The sequence below is a fragment of the Podarcis gaigeae genome (genome assembly GCF_964106915.1).
Source record: "Podarcis gaigeae genome assembly, chromosome: 3".
In the NCBI taxonomy this organism is placed as follows: Eukaryota; Metazoa; Chordata; class Lepidosauria; order Squamata; family Lacertidae; genus Podarcis; species Podarcis gaigeae.
The window spans coordinates 118,284,681-118,304,584 of NC_139680.1; the positions used below are offsets into that span (position 1 = coordinate 118,284,681).

Below are 19,904 nucleotides of genomic sequence, written 5' to 3' on the forward strand. Positions count from 1 at the left end.
AACGGACGAGAGAACCAGAGATATCCCTCCTTTAATCTAACAGTAGACAGGATATTAAACTTCTACCCGCTGGATTTTCAGAGAAGACGGTGCTCTGAAAATATTGGTGCAATGCCTGTGTAACAGCAGCAGGTGTTTTTTGTTTAAAGGACGATTGCAGCATTTGGAAAGACAGGGTTGCCAACTTGCCATACGACCGGGAATTCCTGGACGTGTCCTCTTTTGCAGGTCCTAAATACCCATCCAGTGCATTTTACATTTTAGAGCAAATGTCCTGGAGTTGGGGTTTAAAAAATAAAATAAAAAAGTGCTCAGGTTACTCTGGTGTTCAGACTCTGGCTCTGGCAATTTGGGCTCGGATTTTGTGTCCTGCTTTTTACCTCTTGAAATATGGCAACTCTAGGAAAAAGGCCAGGAAAAGGAATTGCAAATGAAGCAACGAAGATCTCTGCCCGTGTGAATTCTCATTTGGAATTCTGTGTGCAGTTCTGGTCTCTCTGCATCTTAAAAATGATCTAGTAAAAAAGTAGGGAATATGGAAACCAGTCCATTGCGAAGGCTGGTTAAGTGATGGCAGCAATTTTGGACAATGGAGCAATTGAAAGTACCTAGACGGGTAAACCTTGATTTATTTTTCTTATGTTCTTATTTATTTGTTTGTTGTTGTTGTTTAGTCATGTCTGACTCTTTGTGACCCCCTGGACCAGAGCACGCCAGGCACTCCTGTCTTCCACTGCCTCCTGCAGTTTGGTCAAACTCATGCTGGTAGCTTCGAGAACACTCTCCCACCATCTCGTCCTCTGTCGTCCCCTTCTCCTTGTGCCCTCCATCTTTCCCAACATCAGGGTCTTTTCCAGGGAGTCTTCTCTTCTCATGAGGTGGCCAAAGTCTTGGAGCCTCAGTTTCAGGATCTGTCCTTCCAGTGAGCACTCAGGGCTGATTTCCTTCAGAATGGAGAGGTTTGATCTTCTTGCAGTCCATGGGACTCTCAAGAGTCTCCTCCAGCACCAGAATTCAAAGCATCCATTCTTCGGCGATCAGCCTTCTTTATGGTCCAGCTCTCCCTTCCATACATCACTACTGGGAAAACCATAGCTTTGTGGATCACTGCCTTGCCATGGCGAAGGGGTTTGAATAACTCAGAGAAGCTATGAACTATGTCGTGCAGGGCCACCCAAAATGGACAGGTCATAGTGGAGAGTTTTGACCAAACGTGATCCACCTGGAGGAGGAACCGGCAAGCCACTCCAGTATCCCTGCCAAGAAAACTCCATGGACAAAGACAACAGGCATATTTATTTAATACGTTTTACTTATTAAACTCACCTCTGAATGCTGCCAGCAACTGTAAGCATTTCATGCAGGAGTTTGGCTTATTTATATGAAGGCCAACGGGAAGATGTCACAAAGCTGGCAATATTGTTAAAAAATCTCAATAAATCCCTCCCCTCTCTTTTTGATATTTTAGTTATTATACTTTTCAAGTTTATACATTTCACTAGTGTTATACATTTCACTAATTTTACATTCATTTTGACATTTAGAAACTTGACTTCCATCCCCCTCTTTCTGTAGTTCCTTAAATTTGTTTTTGATATCTTCTGCATATCCAAATTAACTTAATTTGCTCATTTATTCATCATCTTTAAATATATGCCGGTATAAAACTGCAGGTTGTTACAGTCATCCTTCCAATGTTTATATCTGTTTAAAAAATATCTGTAAATATTCAATAAACCATTTCCATTCTTTTATTTAAAAAATTGGTTGTCTTGATTTCTTATTATTCCAGTAAGTTTTGCCATTTCTGCATATTCCATAAGTTTTTGTTTCCATTCTTCCTTTACTGGGACTTCTGCTTCTGTCCATTTTGGGGCAGGTAACATTCCTCCCACTGTAGTCGCATACATGAATAGGTTTCTGTACATTTTAGGTAGTTCTGTCCCAGTAATTCCCAAAAGAAAAGCTTCTGGTTGTTTTTTAAAAAGGGGATTTTAAACATCCTCTTCATTTCATTATATATCATTTCCCTTTTTTTTTTTTTTAAGGAATAAGATATGAGTTTTTCGGGGGGGCAACATAGACAATGGGGCAGTGGATATTATAGAGCAGCCTTCACAAACCTCGTGCCCTCCAGATGTTTTGAACTACAACTCCCATCATCCCCAGCGAGCACAGTGTACACGACACTTTTTTGGTTAAAAAAAGAGAGAGGTGCCAGTACTCTGAACCATTGAGTGCCATTAAAAAAGAAAACTGAATAGTTATTCAGGTCCACATACCTACAGGACCGCCTCTCCTGGTATGCCCTGCGGAGGACCTTAAGGTCTACAAATGACAACATTTTGGAGGTCCCAGGTCACAAGGTGGTCTCAACTAGGGCCAGGGCCTTTTCAGTACTGGCCCCGACTTGGTGGAACGCTCTGTCCCAAGAGACTAGGACCCTGCGGGACTTGACATCTTTCCGCAGGGCCTGCAAGACAGAACTGTTCTGCCTGGCCTTTGGTTTAGACTCAGTCTGAACCTTCTGTTTCCCTCCCCTTATGGTTTTGATCTATGAGCTACTTTTTAAATGAGGCTGTATTTTAAATTGTTTTTTGTTTTTTGTTCGTCCCCCCCCATTTTGTTTTTAATGTGATTTTATTGGTGTTAGCTGCCCTAAGCCCGACTCTGGCCGGGGAGGGCGGGGTATAAATAAAAATTATTGTTATTATTATCTCTTCCCTATTCACTAACTCAGGGGTCTGCAACCTTTAAGACAAAAAGAGCCACTTGGACCCGTTTCCGAAGGGAAAAAAACTGGGAGCCGCAAACCTCGTCATTATAAAAATAACTTTTTTGTTCCTTTTTTATTATTTCTTTGTTTGACCCCTCAGAATTACTCCTCCTCATAGAAATAAACGTTAAATTAACAAGTTAACTTTTTGTGTGTGTGTGTTCTTCACTCCCCTTCAAAACAGTGACCAACGTACATGCTCCCTTTCAATGCAGTGACCAGCGTACATGCCCCTTACAATGTAGCGGGCGGGCGGGCAGGAAGGTGACATCTGGACGGTGTGTGACTAACGCACGCACTGCCCCCATGCGACGTCACAGCCAGTACAGCGCCCGCCACAGTGGGGAGTGTCGGGGCACACAATGCGCCTCCTCCCCTCGCTAGTATCCGCCCCGGAGCCGCGGCAAAGGTGTAAAAGAGCCACATGCGGCTCCGGAGCCGCGGGTTGCAGACCCCTGCACTAACTAAAAAACATGTCCTTGCTCTTTGTTAAGCTTTGACCGTCCGGAACGGGGGGAACGTCCTGGTCCCTTGCTACCCGTCCGGCGTGATCTACGACCTTCTCGAGTGCCTGTACCAGTACATTGACTCTGCCGGCCTCTCCAACGTCCCCTTCTACTTCATCTCGCCAGTGGCAAACAGCTCCCTCGAGTTCTCCCAGATCTTCGCCGAGTGGTAAGTATTGGCAGCAAAGAGGTACCCCATGGCTGGGTTGAGGGGTACCTCCGACACAGGAAGGAGGAGGGTGGGAGAGCAAAGCTACTACAGTGGTACCTTGGTACTCAAACTTAATCCATTCCAGAAGTCCATTCCAAAACCAAGTTGCGCTTTCTCATAGAAAGTACAGTGGACACTCAGGTTGCGAAGGTAATAATAATAATAATTTATTATTTATACCCCGCCCATCTGGCTGGGTTTCCCCAGCCACTCTGGGCGGCTTCCAACAAAACACTAAAATACAATAACCTATTAAACATTAAAAGCTTCCCTAAACAGGGCTGCCTTCAGATGTCTTCTAAAAGTTTGGTAGTTGTTTTTCTCTTTGACATCTGGTGGGAGGGCGTTCCACAGGGCAGGTGCCACCACCGAGAAGGCCCTCTGCCTGATTCCCTGTAGCTTTGCTTCTCGTAGTGAGGGAACTGCCAGTGATCCATAGTGATCCGTGTGGGAGGCGCATTCGCAACCCACAGCGCTGCGCCTGCGCACACATGGGTTTGCGATTCGGCGCTTCTGCGCATGCTCAAAGGGCGATTTAGTGCTTCTGCGCATGTGCGATTGCTGAAACCCGGAAGTAACCCATTCCGGTACTTCCAGGTTTCGGCGCGTCCGTAACCTGAAAAAACGCAATCTGAAGCATCTGTAAGCCGAGGTATAACTGTAATGCAAAATGGATTAATCTGTTCCAGACTTTTAAAAGCAACCCCTAAAACAGCAATTTAACATGAATTTTGCTATCTAACGAGACCATTGATCCATTAAATGAAAGTGATAAACAATGTACTGCAGTCACACAGTCGATCAGTCCGTACCTGAACTGGGTTCCACACAGTCACACACAAAAAAAAGAGCCACAAAAACGCAAAATAAATAGTGAAAACAGACAGACCTGAGCGTAACGCTCAAAACGGAAGTGTGGCACTCAAAACGGAAGTGTAACACTCAAAACGGAGCACATTCAACTTCTGGAAAATGTTTTCAAGCTGGAACACTTACTTCCGGGTTTACAGTGTTTGGGTTCCAAGTTGTTTGAGTACCAAGGCGTTTGAGAACCAAGGTACCACTGTATTCTGAAAAATGCTTTTTTATCGGATAGGGCAGTGGTTTTCAACCAGTGTGCCGTGGCACCCTGGGGTGCCTTGAAGGATGGTCAGGGGTGCAGCGGACAACACAGGCCTCTGTCCCTCTTTCCTTCCCTCCCTCCTCTGATGAACCTCTCACATCTCTGCCTCCCGAAGGCTTGTGTGGCTGTTTGTTGCAACAGCCCTGGCTACAAGCTCCGCAAGCGAATGGTGCCTCTGGGGCTGGCCAGGGGGTGCTGGTTGCCAGGAACAGAGGTAGCCTCGGAGTAGGCAAGCAAGGGAGCCCAGCAGGCCAGTCCGCCAGCCCTTGTTTTGGGGAATGGACGGACAGGTGGGAGGCCAGGCAGACAGGAAGGCACCACGCTGTCTCTTCTTTGTTCTTGTCCTGTGCGAGGCCTGCCTGGGAGCTGAGTGCCTGGCGCCGAAGGTGAGAATTTCCCCCATTCAGGCCCAACAGCGCCTGCTGCTGCCTCCCAAGGTGGGCAAGGTGCTGGCATCGCGTTCACCGTTGGCCAGCCTTCGTCAGGCCACTAGGTCTGGGGCATCCTTTCCCCAGACCCCTGTGGGGCGGTGGGTGGCTCAGAGATCGGGGGCAGTGGCGGCATCTGCCCAGAGGACTCGCAAGGAGAGAGGAGAGGAGGCTGAGGGAACGCTCCACCAGGGAGGGTGTTCGAAAAAGGGCGAGAGGCTGCCAGCTCTGCAGGCAAGCGGGGATTTTTTTTTATAATTTGCATTTTATTAATTTTGTTAACATTCTTATACAGTGGTACCTCGGGTCACATACGCTTCAGGTTACAGACTCCACTAACCCAGAAATAGTGCTTCAGGATAAGAACAGAAATCGGGCCCCGGCAGCGTGGCGGCAGCAGGAGGCCCCATTAGCTAAAGTGGTGCCTCAGGTTAAGAACAGTTTCAGGTTAAGAACGGACCTCCAGAACGAATTAAGTACTTAACCCGAGGTACCACTGTATTATATTGGTAAACATTGTCATATTACATTACAGGACTTACTATAATATAATTTCCAACATGTATACAAAAAATATATACAAATTTTATATACCTAGAAGGAAAATGAAACAAAAAAAGGAAAGAGGAAAAAACAAAAACAAATTCCCCCACAAAATCATATACATACCAACACACTAAACATCCTGTCTTTCCCGTTGTATATTCCATTTTTTACGAATGATTGTACTCTTGTTATTGTAAATTTCGTTACATATCATCTAATACATTCCTATATCAATATGTGCTCTTAGCCTTATTTCTCAACTCAGTCTCACTCCAACGTCAATCGAATGCTAGCATAGATAGCGAACCTTTACTGTATTTTGAACATACATTTTATATCTATCCCACTTTTCCATAATTTTTTGTTTGGAATTGCCTCTCAGGGTACTTGTTAACTGCGCCATTTCAGGCAAGCGGGGGACATACCTGGGCTCCTGAGCCCCCCAGGTGGGCCGCAGAAAGAATGCAGTTGGTCAAGGGAACCGTGGACTCAAAAAGGTTGAACACCTCTGGGATAGGGGGAACTGGGGATGAGTTTATGGGACCAAAGGAGGGCGGTCCTCAAAAGTTTGGGAACTGCTGGGCTACACGATGCTGCCAGCTGCCAGCACAGAACTTCTCTTCTTGATTGGGAGATCTGAACACTAGGTGGCAGTGCTAAACTGCAATGGGTTGTCAGATGGGTTTGTAAATCTGGCTTCTTTTTCTCCCTGTTTTTCTCTTTCTCTCTCTCCCCCTGCCTTTCAGGCTGTGTCACAATAAGCAGACGAAGGTGTACCTGCCAGAACCACCCTTCCCTCATGCGGAGGTAAGAGAATTGCCCTGCCCACCCGATCCCATCTCACGCAAGAGGAAGGAACGAGGGAGAAATTCCAGCCAGTTTGCATTTACAGTGGACGCTCAGGTTGCGAACGTGATCCGTGCGGGATGCACATTCACAACCCGCAGCTGCGCGTCTGCACATGCGCAGGTTGCGATTCGGCGCTTCTGCACATGCGCGACCGCTGAAACCTGGAAGTAACCCATTCCGGTACTTCCGGGTTTTGACGGTCCATAACCCCCAAAAAAACAACCTAAAGCGTCTGTGACGCTGTGGGCTAAACCACAGAACCTAGGACTTGCCGATCAGAAGGTTGACGGTTCGAATCCCCATGACGGGGTGAGCTCCCGTTGCTCGGTCCCTGCTCCTGCCCACCTAGCAGTTCGAAAGCACATCAAAGTGCAAGTAGATAAATAGGTACCGTTCTGGCGGGAAGGTAAATGGCGTTTCCGTGCGCTGCTCTGGTTTGCCAGAAGTGGCTTAGTCATGCTGGCCACATGACCTGGAAGCTGTCTGCAGACAAACGCCGACTCCCTTGGCCTATAGAGCGAGGTGAGCGCTGCAACCCCAGAGTCAGCCACGACTGGACCTAATGGCCAGGGGTCCCTTTACCTTTACCTTTAAAGCATCTGTAACCCGAGGTATAACATTAAAGGGCTTTCCAAAACAGTACCAGACCCAGGAGGCGACCCTCTTTCGGAATTCATGCTTCCCTGAATTTTGCAGCACGCTCCTCCAGCCAGCATCTGCTGGGGTAAAGCGTGCATAAAAAGGCATATGATAGTGAAATGCATTTTAGGGGAAATTGCTTTGCAAAGATACGTAGTTCTGCAGAATTTCAGAAACTTCCAGAAATGTCTTCCTCCCTTAAAAAGAAAACAAAGTTTAGCTAAGAGTCTCCAGATGCAGAAAAAGTTCTCTGCCAATTGTCGCATTTTAAGGATTCTCCATTCAGTTGCAGGGGATGCTGTCGTTACTGAGAAGCTCTGTGGCCCTTTCTGATGATGCTATTTGGTGCCTTTCAGAGGGATGTGGCTGAAATGTCATTACTGGGCAGTGGTTCGGTCGCTGCACTTACTTTATTTTTCTTTATTTTTGCAGTTCTCCACATGTAGCTAATTTGGGGTTTATTTTGAGTCCCCAGATATGAAAGCGCAAGTACTGCCTCCTTTCATGTTCAAACCCATAAGTGCTAATATAGGCTTGCCAAATTTCAAGAAGTAAAAACCCTAGCATGGAAAATAGCCTTTTCCCCTCCCACTAAGGGCAGCCAGAGTGAACGAGGGACATGAATTCAACCCACAGAGCACCTGCTTCCTTATCAATCTTCAAAAGGAGGTTTGAAATTTCTGGGCGCGTAGACCCACACAAAATGAATTGCCAATGTATTTTGGCCTTGCCAAAGACAGCATCCTAGATTTCTCTGATTTTGCAGCCTTGCTCATTGACCTTCCAAATACTGCAGACGAGGGACAAAAGTTGTTTTTATCGTCACTGGTTTAATCACCGCACTGCTTAGAGATGCCCTTGACATCCATTCTCCTCTTTCAGAAATATATGTCTAGGTCCAATTTCAGAAATATATGCCTATGAAGCGTACGCTCCATCTTTCCATTTTAAATAAATGTGTGAGGCAGATTACATCAGAAATACAAACCCTTTAAAAATCCAGTCCTCTCCTCCATGAATTTGTCCATTCCTGTTTTAAAGCCACCCATGTCTGTGACCGCCACTGCCTCCGGTGGCAGGGAGTTCCGTAGCTTAATTACATGCTGCAGGAAGAAGTCCTTTCTTTTATCTTTCCTGTATCGTCCACCATTCAGCTTCATGGCATTCCCACAAGTGCTGGTGTTCTGATTTAAACCATGGTCTGATTTAAACCAATACTCTGGTCACATGCACTGCGCACGGTCACAGGATTTCCTAGTCTCGGAGATGAACTTTTCTCTATCTTCTTCCTTCATGCCACGAACAATTTTACCAAACTTCCATCTTTTTCACCTTGCCTCTAAATGGAAAAGTCCCAAACGTGGCGGCGTTTCTTCGTAGGGGAGCCATCCATCCCCTTGATCACTCTGCCTCCCCTTTCTCTAAACCTTTTCCAACTCTTACGGGATAGCTCAGTCAGTAGAGCACAAGACTCTCAATCTCAGAATTGTGGGTTCGAGTCCACTTCAGGCAAATACTCCTGCTGTATTGCAGGGGGTTGGGCTAGATCATGGGTAGGCAAACTAAGGCCCGGTGACCGGATGCGGCCCAATCGTCTTCTAAATCCGGCCCGCAGACGGTCCGGGAATCAGCGTGTTTTTACATGAGTAGAATGTGTCCTTTTATTTAAAATGCACCTCTGGGTTATTTGTGGGGCCTGTCTGGTGTTTTTACATGAGTAGAATGTGTCCTTTTATTTAAAATGCACCTCTGGGTTATTTGTGGGGCCTGTCTGGTGTTTTTACATGAGTAGAATGTGTGCTTTTATTTAAAATGCATCTCTGGGTTATTTGTGGGGGCTGCCTGGTGTTTTTGCATGAGTAGAATGTGTCCTTTTATTTAAAATGCATCTCTGGGTTATTTGTAAAAGGTAAAGGGACCCCCAGCAATTAAGTCCAGTCGTGAAAAACCCTGGGGTTACAGTGCTCATCTCGCTTTAAAGGCTGAGGGAGCCAGCATTTGTCCGCAGACAGTTTTTCCGGGTCATGTGGCCAGCATGACTAAGCCACTTTTGGTGAAACCAGAAAACACTGTTTACCTTCCTGCTGGAGTGGTACCTATTTATCTACTTGCACTTTGATGTGCTTTCAAACTGCTAGGTTGGCTGGAGCAGGGGCAGAGCAACGGGAGCTCACCCATCACGGGGATTTGAACTGCCGACCTTCCAATCGGCAATCCCAAGCAACACAGTGGTTTAACCCACAGCGCCACCCGTGGGGCATAGGAATTCGTTCATTCCCCCCCCAAAAAAATAGTCTGGCCGCCCACAAGGTCTGAGGGACAGTGGACCGGCCCCCTGCTGAAAAAGTTTGCTGACCCCTGGTCTAGATGACCCTCAGGGTCCCTTTCAACAATTCTATGATTTTAATAACCCTTTTGAGATTATGTGCCTTTTATTCGGCGCATTTTGAGGTGAGGCTTCCTTTCAGGTGAGTCAAGTCCGCCAGCAGGCTCACCCAGGCCACCTTCGGTTGAGAAAGAGCTATCAAAACCTGCTGCAGAAATCTCATCCTTCCCCTACTAATCCACAGGCAAATCTGACGGCATTTATGGCATCTCACAAACCCCGCTTTCCTTGTTGTGGGAAATGCCCGCCAGCACCTCTGAGGCAGGTTCTGCTTCCTTCAGGTTGTGTCTGAAATTTCAAGAGCTGCTTGCAGGGGTCTCTGTCTCTCCCTCTCCCTCTTTCTTTCTCTCTCCCTCTCCATGAAAGCCACATAATCCTCATCTAGCACGTCCTTTGCTGGGCCTCCAACTCCCGTTGCTGGAGGTAACGCTTAGATGTTGAAGAGCTGGCCTCGGCGGGCTCCGAGGAGAAATCTCTTCCACGCTTAATTACAGGCACACTTGCAAGACGGAGGGCTTATTAACTCCCAGCGTGGCTCGCATGTGCGCATTTAGATTTCTCGCTAGCAAACGAGCGGGGTGTGTGTGTGTTTTCTGAGCAGCCATCTTGTAGAAAGAGGAGGGCATGCCAAATAGCTCATGAGACTCCCACTCTTGGGGTTGTGGGTTTCAGCCCCACGCCAGGCAAAAAAAATTCCTGCATTGCAGGGGGTTAGACTACATGGCCCTTGAGGTCCCTTCCAATGTTACGATTCCACAATTCTACGCTGGCCTCTCAGGTGGTTTCCACTGAGCCCAGGACCTAGCTGATAACTGTCAGATACCAGGGACGCGGGATCCTGCCTCAATACGAGTCAGATCATTGGTCCACCCAGCTTAGTGTTAGCTAAGTTAAACTGTGGAACTCCCTGCCACCAACCTAAAGGTAAAGAGACCCCTGACCATTAGGTCCAGTCATGGCCGACTCTGGGGTTGCGGCGCTCATCTCGCTTTATTGGCCGAGGGAGCCGGCATACAGCTTCCGGGTCATGTGGCCAGCAGGACTAAGCCGCTTCTGGCGAACCAGAGCAGCGCACAGAAATGCCGTTTACCTTCCCGCCGGAGTGGTACCTATTTATCTACTTGCACTTTGACGTGCTTTTGAACTGCTAGGTTGGCAGGAGCAGGGACCGAGCAACGGGAGCTCACCCCATTGCGGAGATTCGAACCACCGACCTTCTGATCAGCAAGTCCTAGGCTCTGTGGTTTAACCCACAGCACCAACTGCATCCCTCTTGCCACCAATGGCTTTAAAAGAGGATTAGACAAATCCATGGAGGAGGAAAGGGTTACTGATGTCTAGCAGCTAGTGTTGTTGTTTGTGCTGTGAACAGCACAATTACCCAGAAAGTTTTATCATTCCCTTTTCTTTTTTAACTTTTTTATATAAATTTTTTATTAGTTTTTTAATTTATCATTTTCAACAGTAATTAAGCATACTTTTACATCTCATTCAATTTTTTTGACTTCCATCAATCCTGCCTGAAAATTTTCCAATCTAATCTCTTAGTATGCATTTCTTATCTTCCCTACTACATTTCAAACTCATAACCAATATCTCTATCTTTTTCTACTTCGTAACACTTCGTGTATTTCTCCTTACAAAACTTCTTGTAGTCCTACTAGCGTCATTTGTTGATTACAGTTGCTCTTCAAGTAATTCATATACTTCTTCCAATCTTCTGTAAATCTCTGGTCCCGCAGGTTTCGAATCCTTCCTGTCATTTTGTCCAATTCTGCATAGTCCATTAATTTCGTCTGCCATTCTTCTTTCATCGGAATTTCTTCTTGTTTCCATTTCTGGGCTAACAATACTCTTTCCGCAGTTGTTGCATATGAAAACAATTTAACATCTTGCCTATTAATGTCCTGACCTATAATACCAAGTAAAAATGCTTCTGGTTTTTTTTAAAAAATGAAAGTTTGATCATTCCCATCAATATACAGTACAGTGAAACCTTGGTTGTTGAACGAAATCCGTTCCGGAAGACCGTTCAACTTCCAAAACGTTTGACAACCGAGGCGCAAAGGGAGAATGTCAATTTCAGTGGTGAAAATTGGGGGGGGGGATACGTAACAGATGCCGTTCGACTTCCGAGGCACATTCAAAAATTGAAGCATTTACTTACGGGTTTTCGGCGTTCGGGTTCCAAAACGTTCGTCAATGGAGATGTTTGACAACCGAGGTTCGACTGTATGATTATTGTTATAACCTTGGTTGCTAATACAAGAGTTTCCCTTGCAATCTGAAAGAGTGTTTTAGCATTGATTGTATAACTACTATTTTAAAGCCATTGAGACGAATCGCTTGTTTGGATCGTCGCTTTATGCTTTGGAATGTATTAGCGCGCGGCTGTTTTTGCAGGGACGTATCGGCACATGTTTTTGCCATGACGCTTTGAACACGTTTGCGTGCAAGAGAGGTACGCGAGCCGATTCCGTAGGTAGCGATAAATAACTTGCGTCGAGAGTGGTGCTTGAATGTCAATAAAGGAAGAACGTGGGAAAGGATATGGAGGTTTCAAACAGCCTCGTTTCTCTCTTTCCAGCTCATTCAGACCAACAAGCTGAAGCATTACCCCAGCATCCACGGAGACTTCAGCAACGACTTCAAGCAGCCCTGCGTGGTCTTCACGGGACACCCCTCACTCCGGTTTGGGGACGTGGTGCATTTCATGGAGCTGTGGGGGAAGTCCAGCCTCAACACCATTATATTTACAGGTAAGAGCCTGGCTGGGAGAGTGGAGTGCAGACTGACTCCAGCTACAAAAGCTGAGGCTGTTGAACAGATTCTTGGGCTGGAGTATTGTTTACGGGGGATTGAGAGAGCTTGTTGCTGTTAGTGATATTATTGTTGTATCTTTAGTTAGATCTTAGGGTTTACGTAGAAATTGTTTCCGTTTGGTTGTTGTTTCCTCCAAACCGGAGGAGACCTGTGCTCTACGTGGGGCTACCTTTGAAGGTGACCCGGAAACGACAACTAATCCAGAATGCGGCAGCTAGACTGGTGACTGGGGTGGCCGCCGAGACCATATAACACCGGTCTTGAAAGACCTACATTGGCTCCCAGTACGTTTCTGAGCACAATTCAAAGTGTTGGTTGGTGTTGACCTTTAAAGCCCTAAACGGCCTTGGCCCAGTATACCTGAAGGAGCATCTCCACCCCCATCGTTCTGCCGGGACACTGAGGTCCAGCCGCAAGGGCCTTCTGGCGGTTCCCTCATTGCGAGAAGCAAAGCTACAGGGAACCAGGCAGAGGGCCTTCTCGGTAGTGGCACCCGCCCTGTCCAACACCCTCCCATCAGATGTCAAAGCGATAAAGAACTACCTGACATTCAGAAGTCATCTTAAGGCAGCCCTGTTCAGGGAAGTTTTTAATGTGTGATATTTTAGTGTATTTTTGGTCTCTGTGGAAGCCGCCCAGAGTGGCTGGGGAAACACAGCCAGATGGGCAGGGTACAAGTAATAAATTATTACTATTATTATTATTTGCGTGTGTTTTGTCCGAATCCCCCCCTCTCTCTGTTTCCATTTACAGAGCCCGACTTCTCCTATCTCGATGCCCTGGCTCCATACCAGCCGCTGGCTATGAAATGCGTTTACTGCCCCATCGACACCAGGCTGAACTTCATCCAGGTCTCCAAATTACTCAAAGAAGTCCAGGTACACCAGGCCAGACCTCTCTCCACTTAACGGGCCTCGCTGCAGAGCCAAGCTGGGCTTTGCCCACTAAACCAAGGCTAGGGCCTTCCAGGGCCAGCGATGGTGGGACATGGCAGCGTCTCAAAGGCCACAGGCTCCCCATTCCTGCCCCAAACACTTGGCCATTTACAAAACACAGCAGCTGTGTGTCATAGAATCATAAGAGTTAAACAAGGGGTGGAAGGTCACCTGGCCCAACCTCAGATTTGATGCAGGTGGCAGCCTCTGCCTGAAGACCTGCATACCAGGAGAGGCCACTTACCCTTCCTAGGCAATGGGTTCTATTGTTGAACCTATCTGACTGTCATCGTCAGAGCCGTCTTTCCCATGGTGCGTCGCGCCAGGGTGCCAGCCTCTCAGGGGTGCCCCAGCAAGTAGGGGGGCTGTGCAGCTTTGCTGGCAGCCTCCCCTTTCCCTACTCCACGCCTGCCAGCTGCGCCCCGCCAACCATAAGGCTGGCGGGCATGCAGCTTCCCTTCCAAGCCTCCTCGGGAGGAGAGCAGTCCCCGCAAAGGCTTAGGATGGAAGCTGCGCCCCACCAACCATAAGGAATGGGGGAAATGTATAACTTATCTTAAAGACCATTGTAAACAGTTAAAATTGTCACTAGGACTGGAATATCACTTGCCGTTTAAGAGTGAATTCTGGACACAATGGAGATCTAAAAGATTTGGATTGTTCTAAAAGGTGCAGGAGGAAATGATGAATAATCAGACCCACAAAGGAGAGGATGGAAGTCCAGGATATTCCTTGGAGTCTTGTTTTTATGATCTATGTTCGATATATAATTGCAAAATTTCAATTTGAAAAACCAAATAAGTAAATTTATTTATTTTTTTAAAGAAGAAAGAGATTCTTGTTTTGATACATGTAAACCGCCTTGTGATCTTTGGATGGAGGGCAACGTATAAAATAAATGTCATAAATTATAACAAGGCATCTACCTCAGGGGCTTACGGATCAGGGCATGGATGTGTGTCTGTCCCTTGACTCTTTCTTTTCCTCCCTCCCTCCCCCCGGCAGCCTCTCCACGTTGTTTGTCCGGAGCAGTACACCCAGCCCCCTCCCACCCAGGCCCACCGCACGGACTTGATGGTCGACTGTCTGCCCCCACCCATGTCCTACCGCAGAGCCGAGGTGCTGACCCTCCCGTTCAAACGCCGCTACGAGAAGATTGAAATCACACCAGAGGTGAGTGAAGACAAACCAAGGTATGGGGTGGAGGTGGAGGGGAAACTGTCAGGAACTGGAATGAAGAGGAGGGGGAATGGTGGAGATCGCCTTCCCCTTCTCCTGTAGCTGACAGAGAAGAAGGAGACCGTGTCAGCTGAACTATGAAGGAGAGAGGGACGCGGGTGGCGCTGTGGGTTAAACCACTGAGCCTAGGGATTGCCGATCAGAAGGTCAGCGGTTCGATCCCCGCGACGGGGTGAGCTCCCGTTGCTTGGTCCCTGCTCCTGCCCACCTAGCAGTTCAAAAGCACGTCAAAGTGCAAGTAGATAAATAGGTACCACTCCGGTGGGAAGGTAAACAGCATTTCTGTGCACTGTTCTGGTTCGCCAGAAGCGGCTTAGTTATGCTGGCCACATGACCCAGAAGCTGTACGCCGGCTCCCTCGGCCAATGAAGCGAGATGAGCGCCGCAACCCCAGAGTTGTCTGCGACTGGACCTAATGGTCAGGGGTCACCTTTACCTTTATGAAGGAGAGAACAAGTCCGAGACAGGCAAGCAGCCACCTTACGGGGGGGAGGGCGGGGGACAGAGCAGCCAGCAGACACTGTCAGGAGGTCATCCTACACTTGAGTAAGACCCTGGCAGAGATACATACCCAACTGGCATGTTCTCTTCCTCCTGGTCGATCGTTCAGGAGCTTCAAAAGCTTTCTTCTGTCTGAACATCACAGTGACCGATGCCAACAGACATCGGCACACTTAGGGATCCTCAGAGTCTTCGCTGCTTGCGTAACAGCAACTCAGAATTTGGGTTAATCTACTTTATTTACATATAAACACAAACGGAGCACTGCAACATGGCTCCCTCTCTCTCTAGCACCAGACAGCAAAGAGAAAGAACAAAGGACAATAGTCCCACTTCACAGAAAACAGTAACACAAACATCCTGTCTCCATCACTTCCCACTCTGTGCAGTCAAAACATACACCGTTATGTGATAGACAACAATCCCATGACTGCAATCACGGAGCAGGAATTCTAACAGACACTTCATTAGACAGCATCAGATCAGAGATGTCCAACAGGTTGATCGCGATCTACTGGTCAATCTTGGGATGTCCCTGGTCCTGATTGATCGTCCCCAAAAAGACAAAAATAAAAAAGCTCAACCACTTTGGCTCTTCCTCCCCAGAAAAGCTCAACAACTTTGGTCAATCCAATGAGTAGATCACTGCCAGTTTTTTTATACTGGATCGCAGTCTCTCTGGAGTTGAATTTGCCTGGCATAGATGATCCGCTGTCCCCTAGAAGGCGAGGTTCGTTAAGGGTACAGGAGCAACAGACGCAGAGGCATTTGACCACAGGGAGCCTCTGTAGGCTCAGATGATGTTGGGAGTGAGGGAAGGGTGAGGAGCCAGAGTGAGCAACCTCACTGACCGTGAGGACTTTGCCTCTGACAGTGAGGACTGAATAAATCATAAGTAAGACGTGGGTGGTGCTGTGGGTTAAACCACAGAGCCTAGGACTTGCAAATCAGAAGGTCAGTGGTTCGAATCCCTGCAATGGGGTGAGCTCCCGTGCTCAGTCCCTGCTCCTACCAACCTAGCAGTTTGAAAGCACATCCAAGTGCAAGTAGATAAATAGGTACCGCTCCAGCGGGAAGGTAAACGGTGTTTCTGTGCGCTGCTCCGGTTCGCCAGAAGCGGCTTAGTCATGCTGGCCACATGACCCGGAAGCTGTACGCTGTCTCCTTCGGCCAATAAAGCGAGATGAGCGCCGCTACCCCAGAGTCGGCCACGACTGGACCTAATGGTCAGGGGTCCGTTTACCTTTTAAGAGCTTTGTTGTTTCCTCCCTGCTTCTTGAAACCATGGGGGAGGGGAGAAGAGAATTCCTCAAGCCTGACAGGGACGTAGTGAGGAACCCAGGGGGCTCCCTTATCCTGCACCAATCCCTTGGTTCCTCTAGTGTTGTTCACACCGGCCAGCGGCAGCAGCAGCTTCTCTGGGATTTCAGGCAGGATTCGATCCGAGCCCCGAACCTGGGGATTGCACCTGGGCCCTTCTGCATGCAGAGCAGGTGTTCTCGCCCTGAGCCACGGCTCCTCCTCAAACCTGTGGAAACCAGGGTCTTCACACCGACAGAGGATTTCAGGCAGGACATTCCCAGAGCTGCCTAGACATGCCAAGGATTGGGACCGCCTGCTTTAGTTGCAATTCCTACAAGGACACGGGTTGGACTATCGCTGACCCCTGGTGGCCCCTTTGAGCCATATGATTCTGTGCCCACTCGCTGGATCATCACCTTGTCGTGGTGAATGGGCTTGCATGTTCCTATGACCCTTGTGAGCGAAGAAGAAGCAAAGATCACCAGTGTCAAAGCAATGATTCTTCAACATCAACTTTGTTGGACTGGTCATGTGGTTTGGATGCCTGATGATCGTCTTCGAAAGCAACTACTCTATTCCGAATTTTAAAATGGAAAGCGTAATGCTGGTGGTCAACGAAAGAGGATCAAAGACTCTCTCAAGGCAAATCTAAAAAAATGTAGCATAAACACCGAGAACTGGGAAACACTGGCCTGCGAGCGCTCCAGTTGGAGAACAGCCTTGACCAAAGGTGTCATGCGCTTTGAAGACACTCAAACTCAGGACGCAAGGGAGAAACGTGCTAAGAGGAAGACATGCTTGGCAAATCCACACCGTGATCAACTCCCGCCCAGAAACCATGTCCCCACTGTGGAAGGACGTGTGGATCCAGAATTGGCCTCCACAGTCACTTGTGGACTCACTGTTAAGACCATGTTTATGGAAGACGGTCTTACTCGGCTACGAGGGATCGCCAAAGAATACGATGATTCTGTGATTTAAGCATCTCACGGCTTGCAAGACAGCAGGTTCATCCCCACCCGGATCCAAACCCCAATTGCTGCTTTTAGCTGAGCCCTCTGTATGCATTTCTGGCAGCTGAGGCTAGTTTTCGTCCCAATCCTGGTGGCTTCATGTGACTTGCGTTCAAGGTGCTTGGAGGAGTCAGCTGCCACGTAGTATGCATTAGCCTAAAGAGGGAGCCATTTCTCTGTTTTGCCTGGCAACTGCACAGCCCACCAAAAATACATATAATCCTGGTTGGAAGGGGCCCCTAGTTCCCGCCCCCCGAAACGCAGGAATCAGAGCTCAAGTATCCCTGACAGATGGACACCCAACGTCTGCTTTAAAAGCCCAGCACCTTCCCAGGTAGTTTGTTCCACCTCTGAACCCCTCTTACCGCCAGAAAGGAGGATCCCAAGGTTTAGGCAGAATCTCCTTTCTTGCAACTTGGTTTGGGTCTTCCCCTCCAGAGTAGCAGAAAAGAAGCTCGCTCCCTCTTCCTTGTGACAGCTCTTCAGATATCTGAAGATGACCATCATTCCAGTACAGTGGTACCTTGGTTCTCAAATGCCTTGGTACTCAAACAGCTTGGAACCCAAGCACTGCAAACCCGGGAGTAAGTGTTCCGGTTTGCAAACTTTTCTTGCAAGCTAAACGTGCTCCGTTTTGAGTGTCACGCTTCCAATTTGAGTGCCACACTTCCGCTTTGAGTGTTACTCTGAGGTCTGTCTGTTTTTGGTATTTATTTTGCCTTTTTGTTTTGGCAGCTCTTTTTGTTCTGTTTTTGTGACTGTGTGGAACCCAGTTCAGCTACTGATTGATTGATTGATTGATTGATCGATTGATTGATCGATCAATAGTGTGACTGCAGTACATTGCTTATCGCTTTCATTTTATGGATCAATGGTCTTGTAAGATAGTGAAATTAATGTTAAATTGCTGTTTTAGGGGTTGCTTTTCAAAGTCTGGAACGGATTAATCCATTTTGCATTACTTTCTATGGGAAAGCGTGCCTTGGTTTTGGAATGCTTTGGTTTTGGAACGGACTTCCGGAACGGATTAAGTTTGAGAACCAAGGTACCACTATATTGGAATGATTCACAGGCTAGCCTTGCGTGATCTCGGAAGAATCCGATGGAATCCCGTGGAATCCAGTTCAGCCTCTGATCTAAAGCACCGCCTTCTTCCTTGCAAACAAACTTTGCAGCACTTTAGAAAGAGAGCCCACAAGCTGAAACTGCTCCCCCCCCCTTTTATTGCAGCTCAAAGGGGTGCCATTTAGCACAGGGTGTAAAAACGCAATGCAGAGCCCTGTGTGCAATTAACTAGCTTCCCTAACGAACGCAGGGCTTGCCCCTACTGCTGCATCTCCCCATCCAATTTAGAAGGGAGCTCCGATATGCTCATTTGCATTTAAAGAGCCCATTTACCTGAATTGGAACTCCGAGTCCAGGAGCGTGTTTCTAATTGGGAAAATAATTGCCCCCCTTGCAGCAGACTCTCCATGTGCTTAGCTGTTCTCGAAATGTGCTTATTTCTCTGGTCCCGTTAAGCCAAGGAGTCATACAATGAGCTGGAGGTTCTTTTTGGTGATGGTGGAGGTTGCATTGAACAGTAAAAGTCAGCCCCATACAGAGGGAGACCACTGGGCACTACCTAGGGGCACTACCTAGGGGTGGGCTGTACCCCCTATGTTTAATTTCCCAGTGGGAAGATTTTGGTTTGCTTGAGAAATTCTTGACGCCCATGGAAAAATACCTATTCGTTCCCCATTTGGATTTCTTTGACCGAATCAAAAAGTTGCCCGAGCAGAGCCATTTCCACTACAAAACTTCCCTCCAAACCCCTGCTGTTAAAGCTATATGGGGTTTTGTGGTGGCAGCTGGGATCACTACAAAAGTGATGGGCTGAGTGCAGGAAGGTGCCTTAAACATTAGGGAGAACTTTCTGACAGTCTTCTTTGGCAATCTCTTGTAGCCAAGTAAGATGGTATTCCATGAACACACTCTTAACAGTGTGTCTGTGATGGTGGAGGCCAATTCTGCATCCACACGTCCTTCCACAGTGGGGACTTAGGTTTCCAGGTGGCACTAAGCGCCTGTTGCTCTGTCCCAGCTCCTGCCTACCTAGCAGTTCGAAAGCACACCAGTGCAAGTAGATAAATAGGTACCACTGCGACGGGAAGGTAAACGGCGTTTCCATGCGCTCTGGTTTCCATCACAGTGTTCTGTTGCGCCAGAAGCAGTTCAGTCATGCTGGCCACATGACCCAGAAAGCTGTCTGCGGACAACACCGGCTTCCTCAGCCTGAAAGCGAGATGAGCGCTGCAACCCCATAGCCGCCTTTGACTGAGCTTTACCATCCAGGCGTCCTTTACCTTTACCTACCTGATAACGGTGAGGGTTTGCCAAGCGTGCCTTCCTCTTAGCACATTTCTCCCTTTCGTCCTGAGTTCGAGCATCTTCAAAGTCCATGACACCTTTGATAAAGGCTGTTCTCCCATTGGAGCACTCGCAGGCAAGTGTTTCCCAACTGTCGGTGTTTATACTACTTTTTTAAAGATTTGCCTTGAGACAATCTTTAAACCTCTTTTGTTGACCACCAGCATTACGCTTCCCATTTTTAAGTTTTTGACAGACGGTGGAACGGTCTCCCTCCA

At 47.7% G+C, this 19,904-nt stretch overlaps 1 protein-coding gene and 1 long non-coding RNA gene across 2 annotated transcripts in view; one reads left to right on the forward strand and one right to left on the reverse strand.

Annotated features, from left to right (window-relative positions):
• LOC310842216 overlaps window positions 1-19,904 on the reverse strand; it is a 554,664-nt gene that overhangs the window by 431,316 nt on the left and 103,444 nt on the right. The gene's annotated exons all lie outside the window — the stretch shown is intronic.
• The window catches only part of INTS9 (integrator complex subunit 9), a 71,749-nt gene that overhangs the window by 46,211 nt on the left and 5,634 nt on the right, over window positions 1-19,904 (forward strand). Inside the window, exons 10-14 of the mRNA XM_083733381.1 lie at window positions 3,271-3,451; window positions 6,337-6,397; window positions 12,052-12,223; window positions 13,041-13,165; window positions 14,228-14,395. Coding sequence (XP_083589507.1) covers window positions 3,271-3,451; window positions 6,337-6,397; window positions 12,052-12,223; window positions 13,041-13,165; window positions 14,228-14,395 — 707 coding nt within the window. The remainder of the gene's footprint in view (window positions 1-3,270; window positions 3,452-6,336; window positions 6,398-12,051; window positions 12,224-13,040; window positions 13,166-14,227; window positions 14,396-19,904) is intronic.